The following is a 27,789-nucleotide window of genomic DNA, read 5'->3' as shown; positions in this document are numbered from 1 at the left end:
CAACGAAAACAAATGAACTGGCCGTGTCGTTTGAATACTTTTGGAGGAGAGGTTAACAGGGGTTCCCCATTTCCTCCATGTAGCCTCCGTGACAAAGAAGGCGCTCTAGGCTGCAGTTGCTACTCGCGATGCTTCGTGGACACAAGGCTTTAGTAACAAACTACTTCCGGGAGTTGTAGTTCAATGATTTTGTCACTTTCGTGAGCGATATAACACTATTTTGGTGTTTATCTGCTACTCTTGTCAAGATGTCATACAACTACGTGGTTACGGCTCAAAAACCCACGGCGGTCAACGCCTGCATCACAGGTAAATGCCCCGTGTTGTTGTATGTCGCAGCACTAAGCTTGCAAGTTGCATGCTATCTGAACTCCCGCGCTGCACGGGCCTGTAGCCGATCGTTCTGGTTTGGCTAAGATCTTTTCACCTGCCAACTTTGTCTTGGCTATACGTTTCATAGTCAATTTATAATGCATTTGCCTTGTTGGTTAGCTCACATGTGATCCAGGAAAGCTGATGATTGATGTGCTTAGATTTCACGTCAATATTGCCTACTTGTTAGAGTATAATACTCATCAGACTTTGTTCATCAAGGTATTTCCTGTATGACTTCATCATTGTTGATAACACGGAGTTACTAGTTGCAGTAAGACTAGCAGCAATTTTGTGGGGCCCATATTTGAAATATTGTTTATTAACGGCCCGAAAGTAAAAGTAAAATGTTTCTCCCATTTTTGCCAATCAGTTGTTTCATATTTAGCTTTGTTTTAACTCTGGTTGGTGGTATTATAAATTCAATAAAACTTAATTGCTGCTACACTTTCATTTTTTAAATGACACATAGTAAGTAATCCTGAGATGCAAAACCATCCATTGTCAAAATCTTTTCAATTTGTCTGTCAATACAAACAAACAATATCGTAAACAGCATATTTTGGCTTGATGATTTTGCAGGACACTTCACCTCTGCAGAAGACCTCAATTTGCTAATAGCAAAAAACACAAGGTTGGAGATCTATGTTGTCACAGCTGAAGGACTCAGACCTGTCAAGGAAGTGGGCATGTATGGAAAGATTGCAGTCATGGAGCTCTTTAGACCCAAGGTGCAGGTTTATTTCAGCTCTTTTTTACTGTATACATTAATGTGTGGCATTGACTTCGCAGTCAAATATTCATTCACAGTGGACACGTCTTTTGTGTTAAGATGCCATATTTAGATATCAGGTGCATATGTTTAACAAAGCAAAGGAATGGCGGAAATCAAAATGCCAAGAAAACTATGTTCAATGTTGAAACCGTTTTAGCAGCAAAGTTCCAGTTTAGTTTCTGGTTCATCACCTTCCTATCCTCTGTAGGGTGAGAACAAGGATCTGCTATTTATTCTCACATCAAAGTACAACGCCTGCATCCTTGAATACAAACAGAACGGCGAAAGCATTGACATCATCACTCGTGCCCATGGGAATGTCCAGGTGGGTCATCAATTTGAGAAAAAAAAGTTCCGTTTAATGTCAATTCTAAACTGTTTTGGTGATATTCAGCTGCATTGTAGGCTTCACACAATCAGGATTTTGGAGCCGATTGCCAATCAGTGAGTTTAAAAAAAAAAAAAAAAAAAAGCAAATCACTAATCCGATCAGCGGCAATCTTTTCAAAAAACTTGTTCTGTACAATTTTGACCCTGCAACCGATCACAGATTTTGCAAAAAATGCAAATATCTCCTGGTCCAATCCAGCCAATCAGATCTGTGTGCAGTCTACTGCAAGGGTCACCAACTCCAGTCCTTGAGTACTCCTTTCCACATTGTTTTAAGTATGTTTCTCCTCCAACAACACACCTAATTCAGATGATCTGCTCATCAGCAAGCTCTGCAGAAGCATGATAATGATCCTAATCATTTAAATTGTTAGAGCAGGGAGACATCTAAAACATTGTGGATCGAGGCCCTCGAGGACTGCATTTTGTGACATATGGCCTACTGCATAGTGGTACTTGTTGTCTCGCGTTGTAAAACAAAATATAAAATTGCGTTTTTCATGTTTTTATACTGCTCACATAAACGCCTGTAAATTTACTGTTTTGATTCCAGGATCGCATTGGACGGCCCTCAGAGACCGGTATTATTGGAATTGTTGACCCGGAATGTCGTATGATTGGCCTGCGGCTATATGATGGCTTGTTTAAGGTGATCCCTTTGGATCGCGACAATCGTGAACTTAAGGCCTTTAACATCAGACTGGAGGAGCTGCAAGTTATTGATGTTCATTTCCTGTATGGCTGCCAGGCCCCAACTGTGTGCCTCATTTATCAGGTATGTTTTGCTGAGGGCCATTGGTATACAGCACTGTACTGTACAGCAGTTTGATTTAAACTGGCAGAAACAAAATTACAACCCATCGATGTTTTGCAGTGTATATTTTTTTGCATATTTTGCAGCCATTTTCGCTTAACTATTTTGGCTCAAAGGTTACGGATTCTGGATCAAAAAGGAAACTAAGCTAATGACAGTGTTTGTTGATCAAATGTTGTTTTTTCCATTGTGATGCTGCTAAGGTCTTAATCGAAATTAAAGCATAAACTTTAATTGATGCTCTTTTAGTCTAAAGATGCATCTTAACGTTGGCCTTCTGTTTGACTATGATAGGACCCCCAGGGGCGCCATGTTAAGACCTATGAGGTTTCTCTGAGGGAAAAGGAGTTCAACAAGGGCCCCTGGAAACAGGAGAATGTTGAGGCTGAAGCATCTATGGTCATACCAGGTAAATTTTTTTGTGTATTTTCTTGCGTACAGGATGAGCCGAGATGTTGTAACATCATGCTGCCACTAAATTCAAATAATCATTAAAATTCACTGTAATGTGTGCACGCCCCTGCTGAGGCTGTTATAGCACAAAACAATGTATGGGTTGGTCAACAGCACTGTGTGCAGTGTTAAAGGGTCTTTAATAGTTTTATTCAAATCGTGTGCTGTTGGCCTCTCACGTCGTTATCTTATTTGACACTTTTACAAATCAATCTTTTAAAAATGGTTCCAAGAGTGTCTTGTCTCTCTGTTTAACTTTGCTGTGCTTGCATTTTAGTTCCCGAGCCTTTTGGTGGTGCTATAATCATAGGACAGGAGTCAATTTCTTACCACAATGGAGACAAATATTTGGCCATTGCACCACCCACTATCAAGGTAATTGTATAAGCAGTAAAACAAGCTGCTATGATTGTGTTTTATGTCAAAGGGATTTTTGGTGCAGATTGGGAAACGCCAGAATTAATATGGTATCTGATAGATGGTCAGCCTGTCAGCAAACAAATACTTTTACACTTTTTGAATGTAGTCCTTTCTTGGAGCTCATTTATTTAAGATCCACACAAGAAATGATTTACATTTTTGTTATCTCATTAGTTTATTTTAAATGTATAAAAGCTTAAAACAACTCAAATGTTGTTAGACTTTGTAGGACATCTTTGACGGCAGACTGATTTCATCAAACCTCTAGTAAATCTTAAAAAGTTGAGTAAAATAATAGATACAGGAAAAAGAATATTGGTACTCTATTATGTAAGATGAGCCTTCAGTGGTTGCATAAATAACGAACCTGGAAAAAGGAATAAATAAATATTTAATGAGAAATAACCAATAAAAATCAGACGTAGCCCTTGAATTGTAGTTCGACAGAAATTATAGAAAGCAAAGCCCTGAAAAATGGTTGTCGCTTTAACGAGCTGTAATCCATCGAAGGGGATAAAGAATTATTAGTTAGAAATCAACGTGCAGGTAAATAACATTTGCTTAGCGTTAAACTAATAACATTTTGTGCTGAATGACATTATGTTGTCATATTTTCTTGAGTCTTGTTTGCCCTCACCATAGCAGAGACAGGCAATTGTGTTTAAAAAAAGACATTTTACAACCCTTTCTTCATATGGCCAGAACCACACATTATTTTTAGTTCTTCTCTACAGTATTACCTATAAAACTTCAGTTCATAAGGTTGAATTTTATTGCAGTTTAGAAAATATGTTATAGAGAGCTACTAGAAAAGTTGCTGTGCAAGTCTGCTCACGGAAGATGTACTCTACAGTATTACGGGTTTATTCGTAAATCAACCAAAGGTTTGGTTTGACCCCTTGTTTTCCTCTGGATTTAGTTCTTGCCTTTACCAATGCACCAAGGTCCGCATTATTTCAGCACTTTATTCAATGATACATTGACCTTTCTATTATTATGTTTCTTTGATATGCCTGATCCACCTTGCCTGTCGTTTTATTGACCTTGCATCTTTGTGCTTGACTGCAGCAAAGCACTATTGTCTGTCACAACCGAGTGGACCCAAATGGATCACGCTACCTGCTGGGAGACATGGAAGGGCGTCTTTTCATGTTGCTCCTGGAGAAAGAGGAGCTAATGGATGGAACGGTTGCCCTCAAAGACTTGCATGTGGAGTTGTTAGGAGAGGTGCTCTATATTATATTTATATTTATGTCCATGTTGTTTTTACGGGATGCATTCCCAATCTCGCACATTTCATTTTATTAAAACACACTTTTTAATATATTCCTAAGAAACCATTCTAATGCTTTACTGTCAAGAAATTGTACACCACAGTATAATATCACTTGGAGCAAACAAAAATAAAGTCTCTCGCTCGTGTAGTTTGCATAATGGGTTAAGCGTATTTGCTTCAATCTGTTCGTCACCCCCAGTTAAAGTTCACTTTAAAACTGGTACACAAAAAAAGACAATTAAAACATAGTGCATTTAAATACCAAAATGTTCAGCCAAACAGTCATCTAGCTCACTTAATTTTAACTTATAATACAAAATGCCTTCGAGGGACGAATGGAAGTTAGCATTGATGTTGCCGTAATTCTAAACCATCCAATAATTGCTGCTTAAACACACCAAGCAGCAACATATTCATAGTGGGGAAAACTGGCATTTCGCTGGGGACCCTCTCTTTCTTTTGCCGTTCTATTACGGTGAATCCCTTCAAGTAGACCTTCATAGTCTTTCTTTTATGTCGTCTATGGCTGTCTTCACTATGCTAGCAGAGCTGCTTCCTTGGAATTTTTCCTATCCCTTTTAGGTTGCATGGCCACTATTTCTCTGGCTTGTTGGTTTTTCTCCAGTTTCCCATCCTCTCAGGGCTACTATAGCGTTTTTAGTGTTTTATAGCCTTGACAGGACCTAATGGATCTTTCCACACTTATACAGAGGATGCAGCAAATCATTCTCTTTGCTGCTTGCCGGGTGTCACTTATCAATTTTAGAGTGATTTAAACAATGGCTACACGTCAATACCAAGTCTTAAAGCCAAATCACGCGTGAAAAGCAAGACAGGTCTGCAACACCTTTCTCTTACGATCTGCCAAAGAGTCTAGTAAAGGCTGTTTTGCAAGTCCTCTGAGTGGTGCTCATGCCAGAAACCATCAAGGGGAGTGCTCCAGCTGAGCTAGAGACAGATTGCTTTTTAAATTGTTGGCTTTATTGTTGGGACCATTCTGCTCAGCCAACGGGTAGCAGTATCTCTGCGTTGTCATGTAAGAAAAATATGACTCTCGATTGCACATTAATTAAACACAGTGCATAGCTTGTTTTTGCACTTTAACAGCTCCATTTCAAGTGCGTTCTTTTTGACAGCACTTTAAACCATTCGATGCCCCGCAACTTTCCAAACAAAGTTTATATTCCTTATTTTCTCGATCCCCTAACTGATAGTAAATGCATCAGCTATATTTCTGACTGTTCAGATGTTCTGTTCAAACATGAGCAATTTATAGTCTTTCAGGTAATACTGGTACATCCCATACAAAGAGTATGTAGAAAAGAAGATAAAACATGATTAAAGACATTAACATGTTGTGTTTCTCTCCAATGACAGACGTCCATTGCTGAGTGTTTGACCTACTTGGATAATGGTGTGGTCTTTGTGGGATCCAGACTGGGTGACTCCCAACTGGTAAAGGTACGCAATTGGTTAGCCACACTAATGAACAAATAGTACTGTCACATCTGTAAATTGTTTTCCAGTCCTCCTGTGTAAGTGTTTTTTTTTCCCATTTAATTATTCATTTACATATTCTTACAAATGCTCTTATTTTCATCAACAGCTCAATGTGGACAGCAATGACCAGGGCTCATATGTGGCTGTCATGGAGACGTTCACTAATCTGGGGCCTATTGTGGATATGTGTGTGGTCGACCTGGAGAGGCAAGGACAAGGCCAGGTGAAGTCTCATTCCTATATTATATTGACATTTATTGTTCATCATTCATATTTTCAATCATGTGCAGCCATGAGCATTTTGATGATGCAATAGTAATAATAATGGTGTGACTAGATTTTTAATTTATTCAATACCAAAAAATAACTGATGTGCACTCATGACACAAAGACAAATTTCCAGCAGCTCTATTTCATACACGTTTGGCTGCCGTCTCACAGTGAATGTAGCCTTAGCAGGGAGCCAGCATAGTCAAACCAGCTGCCACAGCTTTTACAGCTTTTGACATCTGATTATAGATTAGGGTTGGGCGATATGCCAGTCAATATAAAAAAATATGACAATATCAGTCGTGTGAATCTTCCATGCTCATTTTGCACATCCTATCCTGAGGTGTTAACCAGATGTAAATAACACGGAATAAAAGCTGGGTTTCTGAATTTCATCTCATTCCTCTGTTGATGTGAAGCCCATATGTCCTCAGGATACAGCAAAAACAGAGGAATTGACCTTGCAGTTCTAATAGTTTTGGAGGTTATGGTAATTTATCACTACACATTCCATTAAATTCTCATTGCATCTCACTTATAGCTGAAAGCACCCTGCTGTACCTTTGACGTTAAAGAACAATAATGGAATGTTTCTTGACGGTACAAACAAAATGCCACGTTATGTGTGTCGTGGTGTGTTGCTAGAGTGAAATCACATATTTCCTCTAGGGGTGAAATTGCAGGGTTTGTTTTTGTATCGACTATCTTGTCTGTCTGATTGATGTTCAATGTTCTGATGCGGTCAATCAGAATGGAAAGATAAATAAATGGAGTTCTTTACATCAAGCTCTTGGATCAAAACACATTTGTAATTTATGCAGAAAGAGTTTTCCTATTGCTTGTAGCATCTCACTGCCATGTCAAAGCTCATGTTTATTTTTGTGTTTTCATTTGCTGCCTTTAGCTAGTTACATGTTCAGGTGCATTCAAGGAAGGCTCTCTTCGGATCATTCGCAACGGCATTGGGATTCATGAGCATGCCAGCATTGACCTGCCGGGTATCAAAGGTTTGTGTGTTTCATCACCTCAATTTCAAGCCTTGAGTTTAATGAGGCCCTAATCTTGCCCTGACTTGACAGCAGAGCCTTTTGAACCTGCCCAGCTGTTTGGGTCCCCTTGCCAAAACACCAGCTGCGGCCTATCTGAGCGCTCTCAATGTTAACAGTTGGCTCTTGTCATCTATCTTGGCTTTGTATCATAAATGCCAGAAAAATTGCAAGCTTTACCACAGCTTTAAAATGCACCCGAGGAGGTCGCACGTTGAGGTCTTGCTGGGGAAAGGAAGCAATAATGTAAAGTCACCCGTTCCAACATGGCGTCGTCCATTAAAGGTAGAGCGGGGATTATTTTGTCAAGGACATGACCAGACACACAAATAAGGACACCAGATATTGACCAAACTTCAAATTATGACTCCCTTTCCCGAGTAAGACCTCAATGTGGGAGCTACGGAGTTACACTTAAATAATTAATTTCCTGGCGAGTGCCAGATGAAGGTAGTGCCATTTAGCTTCTCTTCCAAAAGCCGCTACCACCCTGCACTGATGGACATTACCAAGTCTTTATCCACTTGTAGGACTACTTGATAGTCCTCATGGTAGGGCATTGGGCATATACCGTATTTTCCGGACTATAAGGCGCACCGGACTATAAGGCGCACCTTCAACGAATGGCCCATTTTAAAACTTTGTCCTTATATAGGGCGCACCGGACTATAAAACGCAATTAATGCATCATGTCAGATTTATAATCCAAATCAAATCATTCTCCATTTTATTTTTTTTATTTCAACTTCAGACGCAACAAATTACTTTATAATGATAATAAAAAAGATCCATAGTCTTTTTGATTCATGATTCATAGTCTTCAGCAGGCCACTTATGATTGATTTCATGACACAATGCTTCGGGCCAGTTTAAATTTAGGAATTTGGTCCATACATATATAAGGCGCACTGTCGGCCTTTGAGAAAATTTTAGGTTTTTGGGTGCGCCTTATAGTCCGGAAAATACGGTAAATGGAATCCATTCATGGTAACTATTGCAAATTGCAATATAAAATCAAAGTGAAGTATTTCTGAATGCGTTATATCGCCATTCCAATCAATACCTTTGGAGGAGACTGTATAAGCTTTCATTGAACCGGCTATGTCGGAAGTGTTCACATTGTTGGTGGAGATCGGAAAGCTGCACAACCTCTTCTGTTCACTGATGGCTCTTCCCATTTGATGTATAGGGTTCTTTCAGAGCTCTATAATGTAATCAGTTTTCCCTGACAAGAGCAGTTGACCTTCTTACGTTCTTTTGCTGTTGTCTTTTCTAGTACAGCACAATATGCAGTATAGTAATTGCTGCCAAGTGTCAATTCGCCTGTCATGTGTTAATGATATGTTAGTCTCAGGAAATTAACTTCTTTGTGTGCTCATTGCTGTAATTTAAATGAGCCACATAGACCAGTTAAGGTCTGCTGGCACTTTCAGATGTTTATTGATCCATTTTGCCCTAAAAGTCTTTGTTGCTGCCTCCTGCCTCAAGATGAGACAGTTATTCACTTAAACTAATCAATGACACAATGAGAGGGATTTGCAATGTTTGTCTTAAAATGTAAACCTTGGAGAAAAAAAACGCACAAAAGACTTGGGACACTTGCTGGATTTTGTACTTCTCTAATTAGAAAATTGATTGAGCAAGTCATTTTGTTTTTAATTGCGTTCCAGGTTTGTGGCCGCTCCGCTCGGAGGCAGGAAGAGAGACAGACGACATGTTGGTGCTGTCCTTCGTAGGTCAAACACGGTGAGCCGTTGCAACAGAGCATGTCAGATGCACATGGTATCAGAAATGAATTTCTGACGTAATTGTGTGTTTTAGCGTGCTGATGCTGAGTGGTGAGGAGGTTGAAGAGACAGAACTTCCAGGCTTTGTAGACAATCAGCAGACATTCTACTGCGGCAATGTAGCTCACCAGCAGCTCATTCAGGTTAGCATCCACACAGGCTCACATATCACGCCAGAATGTGACCCCTTTGGCTACAATTGACACTTGTTTCATATTGAATTCTTCTTTTCTGATGAAATGTGACATTCTGTACATTTAAAGATAAAGAAGTTGATTTATTCAAGAGTACAGCTACCAAATTAAAAGTGAAATTTGTTGTGGAAAGCTCTTACGAACAACTCATTACGCTTTTAACGCTGATTAATATGATTATTGACATTTATATTCTCTTTTATTATTATTATTATATCTCTTGCATTAACAGAATTACCAGGATTTTTTTCCATGTATTGTGCATGTTGTCATTTGCCTGAAATGTCTTCAGCCAGTCTGCCAATACGTTTTACAGTACTAAATCAAACCTCAACCTTATAGAAATATAGTGCAGCTCAATAAATGTGAATTTCATAGATTTGTATTTTTATTAGTTATAAACTATTATCAATGAACTGAATGAAATGTCCGGGTTTTTTGGCAACCAAAAAAACGAAAACCAATATTCTAAAGTACTACTCAGCTTTCTGGGCTGACCCAATAAAATTCAGCAGATGATTGAATGCACACAGCACTTTAAAGTCTTGACTTTGATTTCCAACAAGACTTTGGTACCTGTCCTTTCTTGTAGAAAATGAAATATGTGAGCGTTTTAGTAAAAGTTGGAAGAAGGGATACCAAATCCCATTTTATCTTTGTTATTTTGCCCAACAATTGTGAGATTGTAGAAAAAGCAATTAGGATTTTTTTTTCCAGGCGGCAGCAGCAATTCTGGCGTACACCAAATGTAATCAGTGAACTTTTCTTTGAAGTGACTTCATCTTGTTTCACCCTAACCCATCACTGTAACCCTTCTGTCACTTGCCAGAGGTGCTGTGCAGAATAATATTCTAACTACCAAACCTTGTGTATTTTCAGATCACGTCCGGCTCCGTCCGCTTGGTGCTTCAGGATAGCAAGGCATTAGTGAGCGAATGGAAGGAGCCACAGGGCAGGAACATCAGTGTGGCTGCTTGCAACCACACTCAGGTTGTACTTGCTGTAGGCCGTGCCCTTTACTATCTTCAGATCCTAGCTGGAGAGCTCAAACAGATTAGGTAGGACAATTTGACACTCGGGCACATAATTAGAAATTGCATTGTATACCAATCAATGTCACCTAGTCGATGTTTGCAAGAGTGGCGGCAGGTTGTCGAGAGATAATTGAGAATAATTAAAAGGTTGAGTGACATTACAGCAGCATTTACACATTTCTGATTTCCTTGACATTGTGTAACCATTTTACAGTTGACAATACATCTAAATCTTGTTAAAATATTGAATTAAAAGATGATTATTTTGTATGTTAACTATTCATGAAACTGTAGTCAGAGTTGGGGGCTTTATATGGGTGCTCTTGGGAGTGCTTCATCAGTTTTATTTGCCAGTCTTCAATATCTCCCATATATCTCACAACTTGGACTTTTCACATGAAGATGATTCCCCTATCCAAAGTTTGCTGTGTTGTGTCCACATTGACACCGTTCATAGTATGGGTGTCAACCTCTTTGTGTCTTCTTCAGCAACACCGATATGGAACACGAGGTGGCTTGCCTTGACATCACGCCACTTGGTGAAGGGGGCGGTGAATCACCACTCTGCGCCGTGGGACTGTGGACTGACATATCAGCCCGTGTGTTGAAACTGCCCTGCTTCACTGCCCTTCACAAGGAAATGCTGGGTGGAGGTGAGGGCAAATGGCAAAAAAACACAAATGCTGTTTCTGGCTTCTCAGAGTACTGTAAACTTCTAGGGTGCCAAGTGAAGTTCATTTCCATAGCCCAGTCAAAGTAATATAATGCCTTAAAGGACTTTACAAATCCACTAAAGTGAAATATCCTTACAGCTCAGGCACTCTCGAAGGCAAGACAAAAACGTCCCTAATACCTTCACATAAGTAAAACTCGAGAGGCGAGGGAAATTGCTTTGTGACAAACAGCACACTGAATATAGGCCAAGAGCAGTTTGGCACCTCATTTGGCATTTTATGTGACGGACCTTCTTTGGACATAAAAATTCAAGTCCAAGTCAAAGAATAATATGCCGCAATCCACATTTATGAATCACTGGAGGGTGCAGCGATTTTTTTTTCCAGAGATGCCCAAAGGCCATACCAGTATTTCTACATTTAGTGCATCATTTAAGGATTTGAGAGATAATTATCGTCATGTCATAAAGAAGACTGCTTATTTGGTTGAACTTATGAAATCATCATTCTGTGGAGACCAAATTCCCTTATTGTGAAGAGAACTCTTCTTCCCAGGTAATGTTTCATCCGTGATAAATCTCTCATAAATACACAGCAGTGCAAAATATTATCAATGAGTGTGGGTTGATAACAGTGCAATTAAAATCATTCTTTCAAACAGATGAAAGATTATTCTTACGTTTTCTAATTACTATGTGTAGGCTTCCCAGAAGCAAGGTAATGTTATATTTCCCCAGTGTTACCATGTTCATTTTGTTGGTGAAACATTTAGTTTCTTTAGGCGTATATTTGCTTCCTGGTCGATAGCTGTCATAAATTTTCATGACTAGCCATTTTTGCCATCATTTTACTCTTGTATGAACACATTACGTCTTCTTACAAAAATATGTCATTTTGCTGTGACCATTTCTAGAGATCATCCCTCGCTCTATCCTAATGACCACTTTTGAAGGCAGCTACTACCTGCTGTGTGCCCTCGGGGATGGCGCGCTCTTCTACTTTGGTCTGGATCTGCAGACGGGTATGTGCTTTTCATTATGTCAGTCCATAGGCAGCAGACCAAATGAGTTGTTCAATAACACCAAGTTATGCAACTCCATGTTTTCAGAATGATAAATCCACTACCTGTCATGTTAGGGGTCTTGCAACTGGATAATGACCCAGAACACTGTTAGAATACACTAGGATGCCTAAGGGCAAACCATTGGACTTTTCCAAAGTGGCGCTGATCTAAATCTTGTTGAACATCTGTGGAAGGAGCTGAAACAACCGAGGAAAAAGCACCCTTCAAACCTTTAGACAACTGAGACAAATGATGATTGGACTAAAATACCTGCTTAACTAGAGGTGCAAGAGTCTCATTGAACGTTACAAAAATCGTTTGATTGCAGTGTTTGCCTCAAACCATTGTGCAACAAAATATCCAGGGTACCATCACTCTTTTCCACTCATTTGTTTGTTTGCAGAGATACCTCTGGTGAACCCCATTCAAAAGCACTGTGATTTTCATTGCTTAATTTTCAAGTTTATCAACGGACAGAAATTCACACAAAGTCTTTTTCTACTTGCTCAATTGCGCGTCAGCTTTGGACTGCAGATGTGCACGCGGTGTTATTCATAGTGTGTTCCGTAGTTCCAAAAACAACAGACACCGGAAAACTGTTTCTTTTAGTACTTTCACAGATGCACCAATTGGATAATAAATGAACATGCCAACGTGTTCATCAATTTGAATGCCCAGATTACTGCTCCTCTGTGGATTACTTACTGACGTGAATCCTAAAATGCAGCATGCATATTCCAAACACATTCTCCTACGTGGTCCATGCGCAAGTCCAAAGCTGTCTGAATACACACAATGTGCACACTACACACACCTTCAACCACAAAATCTAATTTAGTCCCCGTGTTGAAGGGAGCATTAAAATGTATGCTGGCGACAAGATGAAATTCTTACTCCTACGCTGAAAAAAAGCGTCACTATCTCGAGACCTGTGAACTGTACTGTAGTTGATCTACCCTGTCGCTGGAATGTTTATCACCTGACTGGAAACGTGAACTTCACATAAGCGTTATAAAATATTTACGGCAAGGGTTTAAATTTAAGTTCTTTTCAACTCCACTTTTCAAACTAAAGATAACTTGGTTATTCCACATGCTTTCTTTTGCTGTAGGCGCCCTGAGTGAGCGCAAGAAGGTTACCCTGGGCACACAGCCCACGGTGCTGAGGACCTTCCGATCCCTGTCCACCTCCAATGTCTTTGCCTGCTCTGACCGGCCGACTGTCATTTATTCCTCCAACCACAAGCTGGTCTTTTCCAACGTCAACCTCAAGGAGGTCAATTATATGTGCCCACTCAACTCAGAAGGCTATCCTGACAGGTTAGCACTCAATCAAACTCTAGATCCAGATACAGTCTAAAGTGTAGTATTGGGAAATTTCAACTTTGAAACAAGTCATATGCACTTTGACAAAAAAAGAAAAATGTCTTTGACCATCTCTGCCACTGGTTACAGTCTGGCTCTGGCTAACAACAGCACTCTGACCATTGGTACCATCGACGAGATTCAGAAACTTCACATCCGTACTGTTCCTCTGTACGAATCCCCCAGGTCAGTCTTTGCCTCAAATGTACATATGTGTTAATAATATTTTAATTATGCTTGTTTGGTTCATTTTACCATCAGCTTTTTTGTCCTGTTGTTTTTTTTGTTCATTGTACGTGTTACAGTACCTTTTCCACGCTCTTTTGTTGACAGAAATGATTGGATGGATGGATGGATGGATGGATGGATGGATGGATGGATGGATGGATGGATGGATGGATGGATGGATGGATGGATGGATGGAGATTGATTGATTGATTGATTGATTGATTGATTGATCCCGGGAGGGAATTCAGTTTTCCAGCAGCAGTCATACCGCCGAGTGGGTATATAAAAGACATACTGATGACATGAGCGCAACTTAATTGGCTTCTGGAGAAGGCAGCCACAACGGCGCCAACAAAGGAACTAATAAGTGCCACAAGATTAAAGCCATCAAAGGCAAAGCAACAGACAAAACGCAGTAAGAAAGGGAAAAAAAACTAACTGCAGGCCAGCGGGTGAGAGGCCTTAATACTTTAAATGATACAAATAACTTAAGTGATCCTGAAATCCGCCACACAGCCCTCAGATGCCCAGAAGAACACCTCAAAAAACACAAATAGCCTCCGTAGAGTCCACAAATAGGCGTAAAGGCAGTTTGGTGGGCAATTCGCAGACAACAGTTCGAATAATGGACTGTGGTTGTGAATCGTCAAAATCGGCAACGTGTGAGCAGCTTCCTAGGCACTCAGTCGGGGCAGATGCAGATGGTGTGCGTCGTCACCACGCGGCAGACACGGCGAAGGTCGGCCACATCCAGGGTCCGACGAGCACGAGTGAGCTGACCTCACTACGAGGGAAAAGCGCGGTAGCCGGATCGTGTTAGCACCGGCTGGATGAACAGGACGGCTGTGGCTGAGTCACACGATCCTGTTCGACGTACGCAGCCATCCCGGCTGCCAGGCACAGGAAGAATTTGCGCCGGGCCTATCTGCACTCACTGACGTGCGGTAGAAGGCACCAGCGTCGCTGAGTGGACAGCCGAACTTGGCCACACATCGCTGCGGGCCAACTCCACATTACAGACAAAAAGAAAGAGAAAGAAGAAAATAAAGAGAAAAGAGAACAGGGAGGCTGCCACGCTCACAATGGCGCCATCAAAAAAAGAATCGAGTTATTTTATGACAATCATTTAATTCAAGAGCTCCAGTTCTTCTGTTGTGATTGCAGTATTTTGCCATTTTGAAATTCTGACACCCCCTCCCACCTGATTTACTGGCTTCCTGCCACAACTCTTTGTGTGTCCTCTCACTTCTTTCTATTTTTCTTCACACTCCAGGCGCATCTGTTACCAGGAGGTTTCACAGTGTTTTGGGGTTCTTTCCAGCCGGGTGGAGATCCAAGATGTGAGCGGTACCACCTCTGCTGTACGACCCAGTGCAAGTACCCAGGTACTGTAGCATTGCGTTATGTTGGGATAATGAGCGCCCAGGGGCCAACTGCACAGCCATGCTGACAATGAGCACTATTTACTGTATAGGACGAGCCTGAGAGCTCATTAGGGCCGGCTGAACAAAGTGTACTTGAAATTATCTTCTCAAACTATTCCATATCGGAAATGACATATAGATATATGTTTGCATGTTTGCCTTTTAAGTTTAGTTTGTTTTGAATAAGACCCATAAGTCAGGCAGTTGAAATTTAATATGCTGTTGCTGTTAGGAATTGTAAGTAGGATTTCAAAGGACGGAAAAATGATTATGTAACTGAGCTATTCCAAGCTTATGATCGTTCATTTTTTATGTGCCAGTTTCAGAAATCAAAAGCATAGATAGATAGATAGATAGATAGATAGATAGATAGATAGATAGATAGATAGATAGATAGATAGATAGATAGATAGATAGATAGATAGATAGATAGATAGATAGATAGATAGATAGATAATTTATTGATCCCGAGGGGAAAATTCAGTTATCAGCCGTATCCACACCCGAGAGTTGGTGTTTACTTGTATGAACATTGTGAACTATGTCTTGTCACCGTGGGATAGTGGGAACGTAATTTCGATCTCTTTGTGTGTCTTGGCATGTGAAGAAATTGACAATAAAGCAGACTTTGACTTTGACAAGAGAGGTTAAAGAACAAATATGTAGTAGTTACACAAATTATAAAACATGCAAATATACGTATATTATGAATTAATGATTAACATTGAAAACATAAATAAATAAATGGACAATATATATAACGGTCGCAACAAACATGACAAACAAAATTATAGCGAATAGATCTGCAGTAGACGTAGTAGATACCTGTGATTAAATAAATAAACAATACACAGCAGATGCAGTTAAGGGCACAGTTTACCTTCATGTAAAATTAGCTTAATCTAAATAGCATTGTGTTTTCACTGAAATGCTGTGGGTTTTGACACAGCATTTTGTAATTATGACCATCCAATAATTTTCAGACTTTTTGTCTCTTTCTGCAATATTTTATAGCACTGTAGCACTTTTTAATATATCAGTTTCAAAATCAGCTTTAATGTTTTTTGGGGAGGAATTATTGTCCTGACGAAACGGCACACTTGCCCTTTGGGGATAAATGCAATTTTTCTATTCAAGTTCCAACTGGATACCTGTTGATTTGAAGTAAATTTGAAGAATTTTAAGGTAGCCCTACTCCTCCTTCATTATTTCACCAGCACCTGATACAATGTTGTTTGACAGCTGGTACTGCATGCTTAGTCTTCAAAGCCTCGGCTTTTTCACTGTTACAAAATACTGCATTTGGTCTTTTCAGAATTTTCATCCAGCTTGAAGGTGTCAATTTCAAAGTATGGCCTCAATGCTTGGCCAGCATGCGCTCACTGTGATGTAAAACTTACTCTGTACTGCTACATTTTCTTAACAATTTCCAGTTCATAGCAGGGTATTGTCTTTGTGGTCCTAGCTTTATCCTGAACATCACCAATTTTCTCCCTTCAACTGAGATTGACATCTTTCACACAAAGCGGCAGCACATCGAAATGCAAACTTGCGCTTACATAAAATTGTTTGGACAGATACGAAGGGCTCCAACCTGTGTACATTGAACATTCTCCTTAGAGCTTCACTGGCTTCCTTGGACTTTACCCTTTTTATGAATTTCAGTTTATTTAATGTGTGTTAAACAATTTGTGTTATTTTTTAAAAAAATTGACATTTGTACTCGTATAAATAGCTTGGTCTTGTCACATTATTAGACATTCTACAGTCTTGTGTGACTTTATGATGAAAATTTTGAATTGTGACAAAATTAACAACGAATAAGCATACTTCTAAAGCCAAGTTTAAAAAATGCAATTGAAAATGATAATTTTTGAAAGAATTGCACTAATTTTAAACCATTTTATAGTCTTTTCAGTACTATTTACTGTCACAGGTTACTAATGCCTAGACTTGTAGCCCAATTTTGTAATGGCTGTTCATACAATATTTTACCACCAAATATTGGATGAATTGGCTCTTGTCCAAATCTGCCAATTTTAAGTCAATTTTAAATTTGTCACACCCATTCAAACGAGTGGGAAAAAAAAAGAAGACCACCCATCCTGTGTTTACTCTTTCAAGGAATCTACGTTTTCTACCAGGGTGCACGACTTGTAGAGACAAATGTTGCTGAATGTTTCTGCATGGTGACCATAAAGAGGTTTCCTTATTTGAATGCTGTGCATATGGTTCTACAGATGGTGTCGAGACTCCTATAGAGCTTTTGCAGACAGAGATGGGAATTATTCTATGCACTGTATTATGATTCAATTTGTATTAATTTCAGTACCTGTCCCATGTCATCAATCTGCATAATTCCAGGCCCTCTCCAGCAGCGTGAGCTCGAGTAAGCTCTTCCCCAGCAGCACTTCTCCCCATGAGACATCTTTTGGCGACGAAGTAGAAGTTCACAGTCTGCTAGTTGTGGATCAGCACACCTTTGAAGGTGAGACAGCCAGATGTACATTTCCTTTTTTATCGCAGCTATTGGCACGTTTATATTTGCCTCTGCTCTGATGGTAAAATAATGCACTCTGCCTCGAGAATAACTGAGGTTTATCAGGTCAATCCACAATGTATTTTCCTCCGCCTTGACTTGACACTCATTCATCATCTATTTTTTGCTCATACATATTTAAACAGGCACATCAACAAATTTGCATTTACTTGTGTCAAGATTTACTTGAACGTGAACCTGCGTACAATTTCTGGTGTTGTATGATAAACAGGCATTCAGTATTTTATTATAGCTCAATGCGAGCGTGGGCCAACTTTAATTGGATAACTGAGAATTTTGCTTCATCTTCTTGAACTTCACAATTTCCAATTAAGAACCCAGTTAAAGGTTATATATAGTGGTTTCTCTCTTATGTTTTGTAATGCAGATTTTGATGCACCCCACCTAGCTTTAAAAGACCTGGGCCTTTACAAATCTGCATATATTAGACACATTATGTAAATAATTGTAAATAAGGGATTGAGTCATCAGGTGTGTCTAAATGCAAATCAAATTCAGCAACGTTCATTCACTTAATGATCTTTTTTTTTAGGCATGAACGATTTTGAAAAATTATCTTGTTGTAATTCTGTGCCCCCAAAATTGCAATTCAATATGATTTTGTTTCAAGGTCCTCTTCCTTGAAAGATTTTATAATACAGATGAAATAAATTAATCTGTATAACAATAATGTCAGATTTATACTTTGTTTTAGTCTTATAGGTCAGGCTTCTGCTAAAGTAAAGGCAAATGGACCATGCATTATCGCTTTTAATTGTTAACTTACTAAATAAACATCTTGTTTAGCAGTCTATTTTAAGCGTTCACTACAACAACTTCACAAAATTCTACTGAACAAGTGTGGCATGAACATAAGTCAGTAAATCATTAATCAGATTATAACAATACTGCAAACAAATCTCTGGGTTTACGACTCGAACTTTTCATGCTTCATGAAACAAACAGCAAACAGGTAGACTGCACTACCTAAAGCACTGAGCATGTTAGAACTGATATAAATGTATTAAATATTCATTTAATATCGATATTTACATATAAATATAAATATTGACCGATTTAAACCAGGATTTTTTCCCCCTTAATTGCAGCCTCTACATTGTGATATCAGTTTGAATTCAATTATTTATTCAGCCTTATTTTTAATCAATTTTCTTCAGTCATGCGATAGCTGCATTGCACTGCTTATTTTACCGTTGGTTTAAAAAAAAAAAAAAAAATTAAAACTGACAGATGTGGGGAAAAAATGCATTGTATCGTAATTTACAACTATGATTCTTTAATCAGATTGAGCCACTCATTTAAACATGCACTTTTTCAAATGGCTAAATTCCCCAGCTGCTGAATGGCTTTATTGGTCATGTCAAATATGTTTTATTGGATACATAATTCTTTTGCTTCTAGCACCCTAGGGTTCTTTCACCCTGGACAAAATGCATATTGAAAATAAAACTTTCCCTTCGACAATATAAACCTTCTTCCACAATAAAATTTTACAATTTTTTGATCACCTACCAAGGTTGAAATAAACCAACGTTAAAGTAAGCATGTTTTACACACATATATAATAAACTTCCAAATTTTACATGAGGACTAAGGCATGACCAAAGTTGCTTTTACTTTTCTATAGTCTTCCACACCAGCTGGAGGTTACTTGGTGGTTTTATGTCAGTGGCATGGTGCTGGTTGAGTTGTCACATATAGGACTGTTAAACACATTCTCATAAAATTTCTAACCAGTCAGTGGCATTGAGAACTTTATGAGTCAAAATGGGACACATTCCTGACTGTGTCAATGGATAATACTCATAATCCTACGACATATTTCAGCTAATAAACTCTGTAACAGTGTAATGGAGCCAAAGCCTGTCACACTGTGGAGAAAAAAAATGTTGCGTTTTAAAGGCTTGAATCAAGTCTTTCAAATTCACAGTGCAGAGTTTGAATTTCCACTTTTGTCCATAAATTTGGATTTGCTGCAAAAACATATTTGAAATACTTCATCGTTGTGCCGTTCTAACATATTTTTGTGGTGCATTTCTCTCAGTGCTGCATGCCCATCAGTTCCTCCCAAGTGAATATGCTCTCAGCATGGTGTCCTGCCGACTGGGAAAAGACCCGTCAGTCTACTTTGTTGTTGGCACGGCCATGGTTTACCCAGAGGAAGCTGAGCCCAAGCAGGGACGTATAATTGTTTTCCACTACACTGATGGTCAGTATAGGCTGTTTCTGAAGTTTTTGCTTTCCAAACACAGGCAAACTAACCTAAGTGGTTTTCTCTTTTTTTTTTTTTTCTAAATCATATACAGTTTGTCTTCTCATCCATCTCTTTTTTATTTGCTTTTGTCATACTACAGCCAGTTTCATTTTCTTCTTTCTACTTTCTCCATTCAGGGACACTTTGTCCTACATTGCTCTTGTTCCGCTTTTCACTTAATCATTGCTTATCACTTCTTATCAGACATGTCCCTAACCTCTACAGCTTCTTCTCATTTCCTTTCATGCCGCGTCCTTTCAAAGGTGTATTGCCTGCTTTGCACACTTCTAGTAATGCTGCACAATTCCATCGATTTATTTTTTTTCAACCCACACCTGTATCACTGTTTGCGCAATTGAGTTGTGCCTCATTAAGAGCTTGTCTAGGTTGAAGATGAACAACACTTTGAATGTTGGCATTTATTTCCCCTTTAGGAAAACTACAAACAGTAGCAGAAAAGGAGGTGAAAGGAGCTGTCTACTCAATGCTTGAGTTCAATGGCAAACTCTTGGCCAGTATCAATAGCACGGTAATTACTGCTTCAGTGTTTCAGACATAATACTTTTGTTTGTTGTAGAAGTGAAGACAGAACAGTATCTTGCACATTAGCCAAAACCTAAATATTGTTTGCTAGCTATCTAAAGTACCTCATAACATATCTTAATTTTTAAGATACAGGTACACAGGTGGACAACATTGTTCTTGCCCTACTGTAGAAGAACAAACAAAGTAAAAATGTTCACAGAAATAACTTGTGTGGTATTAATTTGCTTATTTTTGAAAACCCTAATTTAAATTTGATTGTGGAAGGAGTTGAAACACGTCGTCTGGAGAAAGCGCCCTTCAAACCCGAGACAACTTAAACGGTTTGCTTATAAAATTTAGGCCAGAAGAGGTTCCGAATTCTCACTGAAAGTTACAAAATCCATTTGATTGCAGTGATTGCCTCAAAATTCTCCGCAACAAAATCTTATTTTATTATTTTATTGGTACACTTTTTTTTTTTTTTTTGCTCAGGGCTGATTCACATTTTTTAATTAATCTGAGGAAAGATACAATTCAAAAGCCATGTCTAATTTTCATTGGTTAATTTTTTATATTTGTTAATGATTATTTCCGTGACCACTGTGCATTTTTCTTCATTAACACAGTGATGCCAACTGTTTTGGCCATGTGGAACTGTTCAGTGGCCCAAGCCCTGTTAATAGTTGAGTGGTTGGACCTTGCCTGCAATTACCATTTTTCATACACTGGTATTTTATGATGACAAATGGTTGCATACATGCCCGACAAATGAAGCCATGGTGTTTCAGTTCCAAAATATCCGTGACCCATAACGTGTATTTTTATATTCATATGGAGATAAAGTTGCTCAAATAATATTTAACTCACATTGATTATGTCACAAAATAATTACTAGACTCACACATATTTAGGATAATCCCAATTTGTAAATGTAATTTGTGGTTATCTTTGATCGTCCTTCCATCCGGTCAGATTGTCCTGCTAACCTGGCTGCTGCAACCACAAGGCTGTGTTTGACTGGTGCTGGTGTTATGTCAGCTTGAGGCATGGGTTGGAGGATGGGTCTCCTCAGTTATTTTCAAGTTTTGACTTCCAAATAGATTTATCTGGAATTGATTGTTCTGTGCAGTCACTGACACAGTGTGAAAGAAACCACTTGCACACTACTGCGCTAAATGCCACACTCGTCCATGCTGAGCTATAGATAGACTAAAAGGATTCAAGCCATAAACGCAGCCTCATCTTACGGTCAGAAAAATCAAAAAGCCCTGGCTTGCTGATTTGCGGAGGTCTGAAGGCTTCATGCTGTACAGCCGTCTACTGGACAAATACTCTGAACACAACTACTTTGCTCTCTCTCAGATAAAGTACCAAACTAAAACGTGTATTTGAGTCGGTTAGCAGAATGCCCACAGTAATTAATTATAATTATATCTTTCAAGTATTGTTTAGTTATTACCGAGCTATTTAGTATGGATTATTCTGCCAGACACATCAGCACTTTACTTCCATTCTCACTGAGGTGCAACATATCCAAAACAATAGCCTGCTCTTCTCACAACCACTACATAACTAAATAATTTAACCTCGCTCATCAATGTACATACTTTCTTACTTGGAGTATGTGTTTCAGGTCCGCCTATACGAGTGGACGGCTGAGAAAGAGCTTCGGACCGAGTGCAACCACTACAACAACATCATGGCCCTGTACCTTAAGACCAAAGGAGACTTTATCTTGGTGGGAGACCTGATGAGGTCTGTCTTGTTGCTAGCATACAAAGCCATGGAGGGCAACTTTGAGGAGGTACAGTACTACAGCACTGTGAACTTTATGCTTGTCAATTTGGCCAGTGCGATTTGTGATTATTTTTTTTCCCCACCAGAAACGTGCATCCGTCCCAGCTTTTGGGCAAGCAGCTCAAATATAAAATCAATTTGAGATGGAAAAGATAAGAAGAATTTAGAATGAGCCACATGTAGAGCTCATACTGAAGGGCTAAGTTTAGAATAGATGCAAATAGGAACTACGGTTTTTAAACAATAATACATTAAACATGTACCCCCAGTTTCCTCCCTAATGGATTTGTGATTGTTTTTGAGACTTTAGGATCTAATCTCACATGTTGAAATAAGACAGTTCTTACACTAGTTACATTTCTTCTTGTAAGAAGAAATTATTGCGAAATTATAGATCTATTTTTGTAGGTGTTTTCTTTTGAAAAAATACATAAAATAGTCATAATTTTCGCATTTACATTTTAGCGCTACTGAGAGTTCAGCTGTTTTGTAACTTTTGACAATGCAGTGCTTTTGTGTTTAAAACATCCTTACATTGTAAACTGGTTTTTGCATAAGCACACGGCTAAATGGTAACTCCTTAGTTCATGTCTCGCATGTTTCATAGATTGCTCGGGACTTCAATCCCAACTGGATGAGTGCAGTGGAAATTCTGGACGATGACAACTTCCTTGGGGCTGAGAATGCCTTTAATCTGTTTGTTTGCCAGAAGGACAGGTGAGAAGCTGAATGAAGGAGATCTTTATCAATCAGCTGTGTCTGTATTTCCATGGCAGTGTTATTTTTGTTCAGTATTACTACGATACATCCAAGCGAGAAGATTGCTTGTCACGTGGTTAACGTTACACGGGTGATGTCATTGTTGTATGATAAATGATCTGACTTGTGCCGACACTTGTTATCTACTTAATACATCAGGTTGGGCACTCAATCTTAGTGACCTTTATTTTTGTATTATATGCCTCTTACTCAAGTGCTCTCCACCACTTCTCACCTGGTTATCTGTTTCCGCTGCTATTTTCTGACCTTTGCAAAAGCCTCTCATATCTTTGGTCCTCATGATTTTCTTCAGATTAATCAATCACCTCACCACACCTCAAGACAACATCCGTTACTGCTTCTGATGTCTTTTGCTATCCCCTTCATTGAAATTCCCAATTTTCCCTTTGCCCTCGTTTTTAACGTGTCTGCCCGGTAGCGAGTAAGATTATGACAGTCCATTCTTTCTGGCAGTGCGGCCACCACAGACGAGGAGCGTCAGCACCTCCAGGAAGTGGGACTTTTCCATCTTGGAGAATTCGTTAACGTCTTCTGCCACGGCTCGCTGGTGCTGCAAAACTTGGGGGAAAGTTCCACACCCACCCAAGGGTCTGTTCTGTTTGGCACGGTCAATGGCATGATTGGTAGGCACAGCCACACAAATACCACCTCAACTCAATTTGTCATTTTTTATCTGTGCTGAAGTATTTTGCATCCAATGGAATAATGGCGGTTGCAAATTTTGTCTTGCAATATATTGCTCTTTCTGTTTGGTCTCAGTCATTATCATTTCAAAGAACCTCGGAACAATGATAATTAAGTCTTTGGAAATGTAAATCCGGTTTAGTGTTTGCCTCTGAGATGTCAAATGAACCTTTACACTTTTCATCAGCTCGTTTTTTTTCTCCACACCTTATGTCGCTGAAAAAGGTTTAACCAGAAATGAGAACCATCCCTGTAGACTTGAGTTAAATCGCTGCCATTATGTGTTCTAAAGAAAAATCACCCTCTTAGCTTTATCGTCCCTGGAAACTGTTGAGACTGTGATGTATCTGATGGTTACGAGAAAGGGACAAAGGCCAGCAAGTACACAGACTGAAGTAAACTTGCCTTGTTTACTTGCTCAGAGCAAGATATCGTATGATCTAGAGAAGATTGAACAATTTTCAGTGTCTGTCGTTTCTTTACTACATTTTGTTTTGTTTTAGTTTTGCTCAACCTCTATAATTCTTGTGATAGTTAATGATGAACTACTGTCTTGAAAGCAAAACAACACATTCTAGAACTTGTCAGGCTAAAGTTTTTAAGGTACCATTCTAGCCTTAAATAGTGCGGCATATTCTAAAACTAGCTGAGTAAACTGTACGCCAAATGAAATAATGAAAAAATGAAATGCACATGATCATCAATTATTTGTATTTGTTCGTATCCATTGGAGAAAATCACTATTAGACTGAGCATACAAATTGAGAATAGGGATAGAAAATTGAAGCCTAATGCAGTGTTCTTATAATCAGTATATTCTTCAAGCAGGTTGCAAGTAAAGAAACTTGTTCAAGAATGCAGCCTTTCTCCAATTTCAGGCACTTAACTTGATATTTGCTGTTCAAAAGAGCAACAACATAAGACGAATCAGTACTAAAAGTGGTATTCAAGGCGTCACAGACTGTCAGGAGGATTGTTTTCCAACACAGCACAGTCTCGTCATATTCAGCCATCCGTATATTTTAGTGCAGATTATCTCCACCGGTGTGTCAGAATAACACAGAAGTTAGTTAACTTCTAGCGTGTACGACCTACTCTCAAAGTCTTGAAACTGTAAAATTTAACAGAGAAGTCACAATGAATTATTGAATGTTAGGAAATAAGGTTACTTTTCGCTCCACACAAAGTATTTCTGGCGTACAAGCATGAAACTTGCATTATGAGGAACGTTGTCCGTCTAATGATCCTTTTATTTATTTATCCTATAAAGTGTTTTGAGTTCCATTACACAACCAGCCGAGACAAGGTTTTCTCTCCCTGGATAAAAAATATTTTATTGTTTGGTACTTTGTCTTGGTGATACATTCACTGACACATGGCACTTACTAATGTTAGTCCTCTAAATACTGTTTGTTCTTTCCTTTATTTTGAATTGATGTGTTAGGACTGGTGACCTCCCTATCCGAGGGATGGTACAGCCTTCTCCTGGACCTTCAGAACCGCCTCAACAAAGTCATCAAGAGTGTTGGCAAAATTGAACACAGCTTATATCCTTTTTTCTATGTTGATGTGCATACATGCCACCTGTTACAATGAAGGCAAATAGACAGTCCACACACTTTCCTCAAGAAGACTGGAGTTGGTATGTGCACTGTGAAATATTGGTAATATTTGTAATTTTTTCAGTATGCGTAGCTAATCTTACTGCTCCTTCTGAAAGCAAGCAACTTGAGACCTAATGATTTGTTCCTCTGCTGGTTGCAATAATACTGTATTCCATTTTCCGTCAGTTGCTTGAAGGCTCGATAAATCATCGATTCCAAATATTGATGGGTAAATGAACTACAGTGAACTCCCACTACTCGCAGGGGATAGGAACTGAGCCCTGCCACGAATCCATAAGTAACTGACATGCCCACCAAATAACCTTAATTGCCTATAAATGCCACAAAAGCACTACTTTTGTCCCAATGAAGGTCCTCTACTTCTATCTACAGAGTTCATTATCACCAAGATTTGCCCAAGCAAATCTGTATCTAGGTGAATTCATGAACAATGCACCATGACCATGCTGTGGGCGTCTGTCGTTGTTTGGAATGACCGTCTCTAATAGGAGCTGTCGTCCACCGTTGGCTGTATTATTTGTCACGCAATTGGATGATTTTAGGAAACCCGGTATGAAACAAGCTTGATTTATTCAGTAAATACCATCTTCAGGCAGAGCAGCTGCCTTGTATTGATTAGCCTTGACATTGACGCACCTGGAGGTCCTTCCACACCGAGAGAAAGACAGATCAGGCCACAGGATTTATTGACGGCGATCTGATTGAGAGTTTCCTGGATCTAGGCAGAGCCAAGATGCAGGAGGTCGTCAGTACGCTACAGGTAGGCAAAATCATCATCTTCATCTTTGGGAAGCATTCATTCCGACCCTCACCGATCAAAATTATCATTTGAAACATCTTTTGGAGGGGACTCAATCTGACTGATATTGTCATCTACATATTGATTCTCCTTTAATAAAATGACAACAGACGTCGATGTGTGTGGCGCAAACAGACCCCTTCAGCTGCCCAACATGACTGACCTAAATTAACGTAAAGAAGGACCCCTTCGACTGTTCAGAAACATGCCTTTCTATATTATATTATATTTACTATATTATATAAAATAAATACTTTCTGCATTTCGGGGTTAACAAAATTCCCAAATTCTGGCCCCCAAAGTCCGCGTAAAATCAGGTTTAGGTGTGCTCAGTTAGCCATTGGCTTTTTCGCCATTTTTTGTCCCGGACTGCTTTTTGAGTTTGTTTTTTAAAATGATTCCCTTCAACAACAATTCAAAAGCATGGTCTACTTTTTATTGGTTAATTTCCATAAATTGGTGTTCTTAGCTTGGTCAGATTCAAGTTGTTTCTTTGACCTTATATTTAGTCCATGTTTCTCAATGAGGATCAGTATCTACTTTTCCCCTTTGTACTCAACCCACACAACAGGTTTCTTCTTCCCTTGGCATTTTGTGCTCAGTTATGGTATCTCAACATTTACACACATTTGAGATTCCTAATTATTGTCCTGTTCACATTTGAAGTACAAATGTCACTGAGCAGATTTCGTGTGCCGCTGCCCTTTTGGCCTTGTGTGTGCTGGCTGCATGCGTTTTTTTTTTCTGCTGATTTCTGAGCTGATTAAAAAACAATGTTGTTTTCTCTTTTATTTTGTCCACACCTACTTACTGGTGAAGTCTGAATGAAAAACAGCCTTCTTCAAATTTAAAAAAAGGCAAATATTTCATATAATTTTGGAAGCAGCAAAGGATTACAATTTGTAGCTAAAATCAATAAACCAAAGCAGGGTTTGGCTTTTTGTGTGCTTGTTTGTTTATGCCATAACCAGCGTTGGCGAGCTTTGTCTCACGTATGATGGCCCGCTGTTTGCTGTGATTCAATTGCAGATCGATGACGGCAGCGGCATGAAGCGTGAAGCCACTGTGGACGAGGTCATTAAGATTGTCGAGGAGCTGACGAGGATCCACTAGAATTTTACGCCCCGCAGACACAAGGTGGTCCGCTGGAGACATGAATTAGAAAAGATGTTTGGCCCTTGCAGAATTGTAAATAATTATAAATAAGCAATGTGTGCATGACTGTCAGGGGTTGAGTCCTTGAGGGTGCATCCGCATTGAACTCTTCGTTAAAAAAAGATCCTGGCCTAGCATTGCATCCAATGGGGAAAAAAAAGACCAAAATTATTGGTCCGAACGTGTGTGGCTGGGTCAGTGTGGAATATTGAGTGTCTAAAACAGGGAAAACACAATTCCCCCCCTCACCCAAAAAGGTTTTTTTAGCACATTTGTGACAGTTTCAAGCAGGTTAGCAAGTCCTTTTCATGCCATCATTGAAATGTAACCGCTTTTCACGTCTGGGGTTATTCAAGTCTGAACAACAAACAGAGGAAAATGATAGATTTATAGATATTTTGTCTTTGTGATGTTTTTTGTTCTAATAAACATTGCTTTAGTACTGTTACCCCGTGTGTCGGGTTTTCTTTGCACCTTTGAATGAATAAGGGCAATACCTTTTGAGGATAATTAACCAAAACAATAA

The 27,789-nt window shown here is 39.2% G+C and overlaps 1 protein-coding gene across 1 annotated transcript; it reads left to right on the top strand.

The window, feature by feature from the left end:
• Positions 1-115: 115 nt before the first annotated feature.
• Positions 116-27,711, top strand: ddb1 (damage-specific DNA binding protein 1). Its single transcript, XM_088371517.1, has 27 exons — positions 116-309; positions 955-1,103; positions 1,356-1,472; positions 2,091-2,312; positions 2,646-2,760; positions 3,082-3,179; positions 4,293-4,451; positions 5,878-5,961; positions 6,107-6,223; positions 7,175-7,277; positions 8,987-9,062; positions 9,138-9,246; positions 10,177-10,355; positions 10,821-10,984; positions 11,919-12,026; positions 13,180-13,387; positions 13,523-13,618; positions 14,934-15,045; positions 17,449-17,572; positions 19,689-19,853; positions 20,333-20,427; positions 22,057-22,227; positions 22,828-22,937; positions 23,454-23,623; positions 25,129-25,231; positions 25,946-26,069; positions 27,138-27,711. Exons 1-27 carry the CDS (start codon positions 249-251, stop codon positions 27,219-27,221), a joined length of 3,423 nt encoding a protein of 1,140 aa, XP_088227643.1. The 5' UTR covers positions 116-248; the 3' UTR covers positions 27,222-27,711.
• Positions 27,712-27,789: the final 78 nt, after the last annotated feature.

The sequence above is a fragment of the Syngnathus floridae genome, chromosome 3 (assembly GCF_059516105.1).
Source record: "Syngnathus floridae isolate MCC-2025c chromosome 3, RoL_Sflo_1.0, whole genome shotgun sequence".
NCBI classification, from domain to species: domain Eukaryota; kingdom Metazoa; phylum Chordata; class Actinopteri; order Syngnathiformes; family Syngnathidae; genus Syngnathus; species Syngnathus floridae.
Note: the sequence above shows the minus strand (reverse complement) of the source record. Positions and strands in the feature narration are given on the sequence as shown.

Bases quoted from the DNA above. Each gene is read 5' to 3' on its own strand.
- ddb1 (XM_088371517.1), top strand. From the start codon at position 249: ATGTCATACAACTACGTGGTTACGGCTCAAAAACCCACGGCGGTCAAC. The intron at 7,278-8,986 runs GTTTGTGTGTTT...ATTGCGTTCCAG, and splicing joins TGACCTGCCGGGTATCAAAG to GTTTGTGGCCGCTCCGCTCG. The intron at 9,063-9,137 runs GTGAGCCGTTGC...TGTGTGTTTTAG, and splicing joins TCCTTCGTAGGTCAAACACG to CGTGCTGATGCTGAGTGGTG.